General features: G+C 59.4%; 1 protein-coding gene across 1 annotated transcript; it reads right to left on the bottom strand.

Annotated features, from left to right (window-relative positions):
* Positions 1-221: 221 nt before the first annotated feature.
* LOC144148486 (uncharacterized) lies at positions 222-1,415 on the bottom strand. Its single transcript, XM_077680020.1, has one exon. The coding sequence runs from the start codon at positions 1,413-1,415 to the stop codon at positions 222-224; it is 1,194 nt and encodes a 397-aa protein (XP_077536146.1).
* Positions 1,416-1,731: the final 316 nt, after the last annotated feature.

Consider the following 1,731-nt stretch of genomic DNA (forward strand, 5'->3'; position numbering starts at 1 on the left):
GACGTTTGCGCTCAGAAAGACCGCGTACATTAAGGGTGGCACAACGCAGATGATATGAACACCGCATGAATGGAAGATGAAGGCACGTCGCACATTGTTACACACGCGTTACAGAAACACTGGCCCCGCCCCCTTTTCTACCCCTCAAAAAAAGAATAAGTGTTGTCCGTGCCGTAACGCTCACTCGAAGACCTCTCCCCAAAAAACAGCAAACGTTTCGCTTACGGTGGCTTCCCCGTTGCATGTCCTCTGTCATAAGGCGTGGTGTTGGGCTTTGGCTTGAAGCTTGGACGCCTCAGCATAACCCCTCCCACACTTGCCTTGACGTTGCCGGAGTCACCAGAGTCCTCACGCTTCTCGTCCTCCTTACGCGGCCGCTTGACGGTGGCTTCGGGGTCGTCTCCGTCACCGTCGCCGGCGTCACGCACTTCACGAGTTAAGGCGATGTTCGTCGGACCCGCCCCAACACACTCCTCACTTTTCGCGTCCAGCACAGGTGCCACTGGCATAGGGTCGTTCTGGGAGGTCGATTGCTGCTCCGCGAGCGCAGCATATACGTCCTCCACGCCTGGTTCCGCCAAAGGGTCCCCGGGTGCGGACGCACCACCTCCACCGGCCGCGGCCGCCTCCGCCTCCTCCTCGTCCATACGGTTTTCGGCCGCGTCCGCGCCTCCGACAGGTCCGGTGACATGTGCATACGTCCGCACGCACTGTGTCGCTTCGTGACCGAAGCGGCGGCAGACCGTGCAGCGCGGCACCTTGCAGTCGCGCCTCATATGGCCCGTCCCCGAGCAGCGGAGGCACTGCGGGGCCCTGCCTGGCACGACCACGAGCGCCTGGCCGCCCGCAACCCGGAGCTCGTGCGGCAGGTCGTCGAGCCTCACGCCGGCGTTGAGCCTGAGGGTCACCGACCGCGTCGTCGAACCTTTCTCGTTCATGCCCTTGACCCGCCACTTCTCGCGTCCGATGTCGATGACACGCCCGTACGGTAGCAGCGCCGCTCGCACCTCCTCGTCCGGCACGTTGTAAAGAATCCAGTGCAATTTCATCCGCACATCTTGGTTCGCCGGATCGATGACCAGGCACCGGCGCTCCTTCACCTTCACGTCGGTGGCCGCGAGCATGCGCTTTACGCCGCCTTCGTCCCTGAATGTCAGGGCCCATACGTGGTTCATTTGATACGCCCCCAAGGCAAGCACCTCGGGGAGCAGTTCCAAACGAGCCAAAGTGTCCCTGAAATCTTCGACGCGATAAGGCCTCGCACGAACGTCCGCATGTAGAAAAATGGTGTTTAAAACACACCGACCTGTTGGCAGCATTGGCAAACTCACGGGGTAATCTTCCGATTCCTGTCCAAAAAACCTGTTTCCACGGCCAGACATGGCCGCATTCACCGCTCCTGACGAGCCAATCATCCCGCGTCCGCACACTAGCGCGGCCGGAAGCAGAATGACTAAGCCACGGACGCGACGCTGATATCAGTGTTAGTAACGCGCCTTATATCTTTAACGCAGTCCTCCTCTTTATATAAAAAAAAACAGCATCCGGCGCCAGGTTTCGATCCGAGGACTTTGCGGCCGCAGCGCCACGCTATACCGACTAAGCCACGGACGCGACGCTGATATCAGTGTTAGTAACGCGCCTTATATCTTTAACGCATTCAAACTACGTCGTCAGCGGCGTGCGTTGGCGACTCAGCGGCGTTATAGCGGCTTGATAACTGCGTGGTGT

This window comes from Haemaphysalis longicornis, unplaced genomic scaffold, assembly GCF_048455015.1.
Source record: "Haemaphysalis longicornis isolate Haplotype H1 unplaced genomic scaffold, Haemaphysalis longicornis Haplotype H1 scaffold_8, whole genome shotgun sequence".
Lineage (NCBI taxonomy): Eukaryota > Metazoa > Arthropoda > Arachnida > Ixodida > Ixodidae > Haemaphysalis > Haemaphysalis longicornis.

Bases quoted from the DNA above. Each gene is read 5' to 3' on its own strand.
- LOC144148486 (XM_077680020.1), bottom strand. From the start codon at position 1,415: ATGATTGGCTCGTCAGGAGCGGTGAATGCGGCCATGTCTGGCCGTGGA.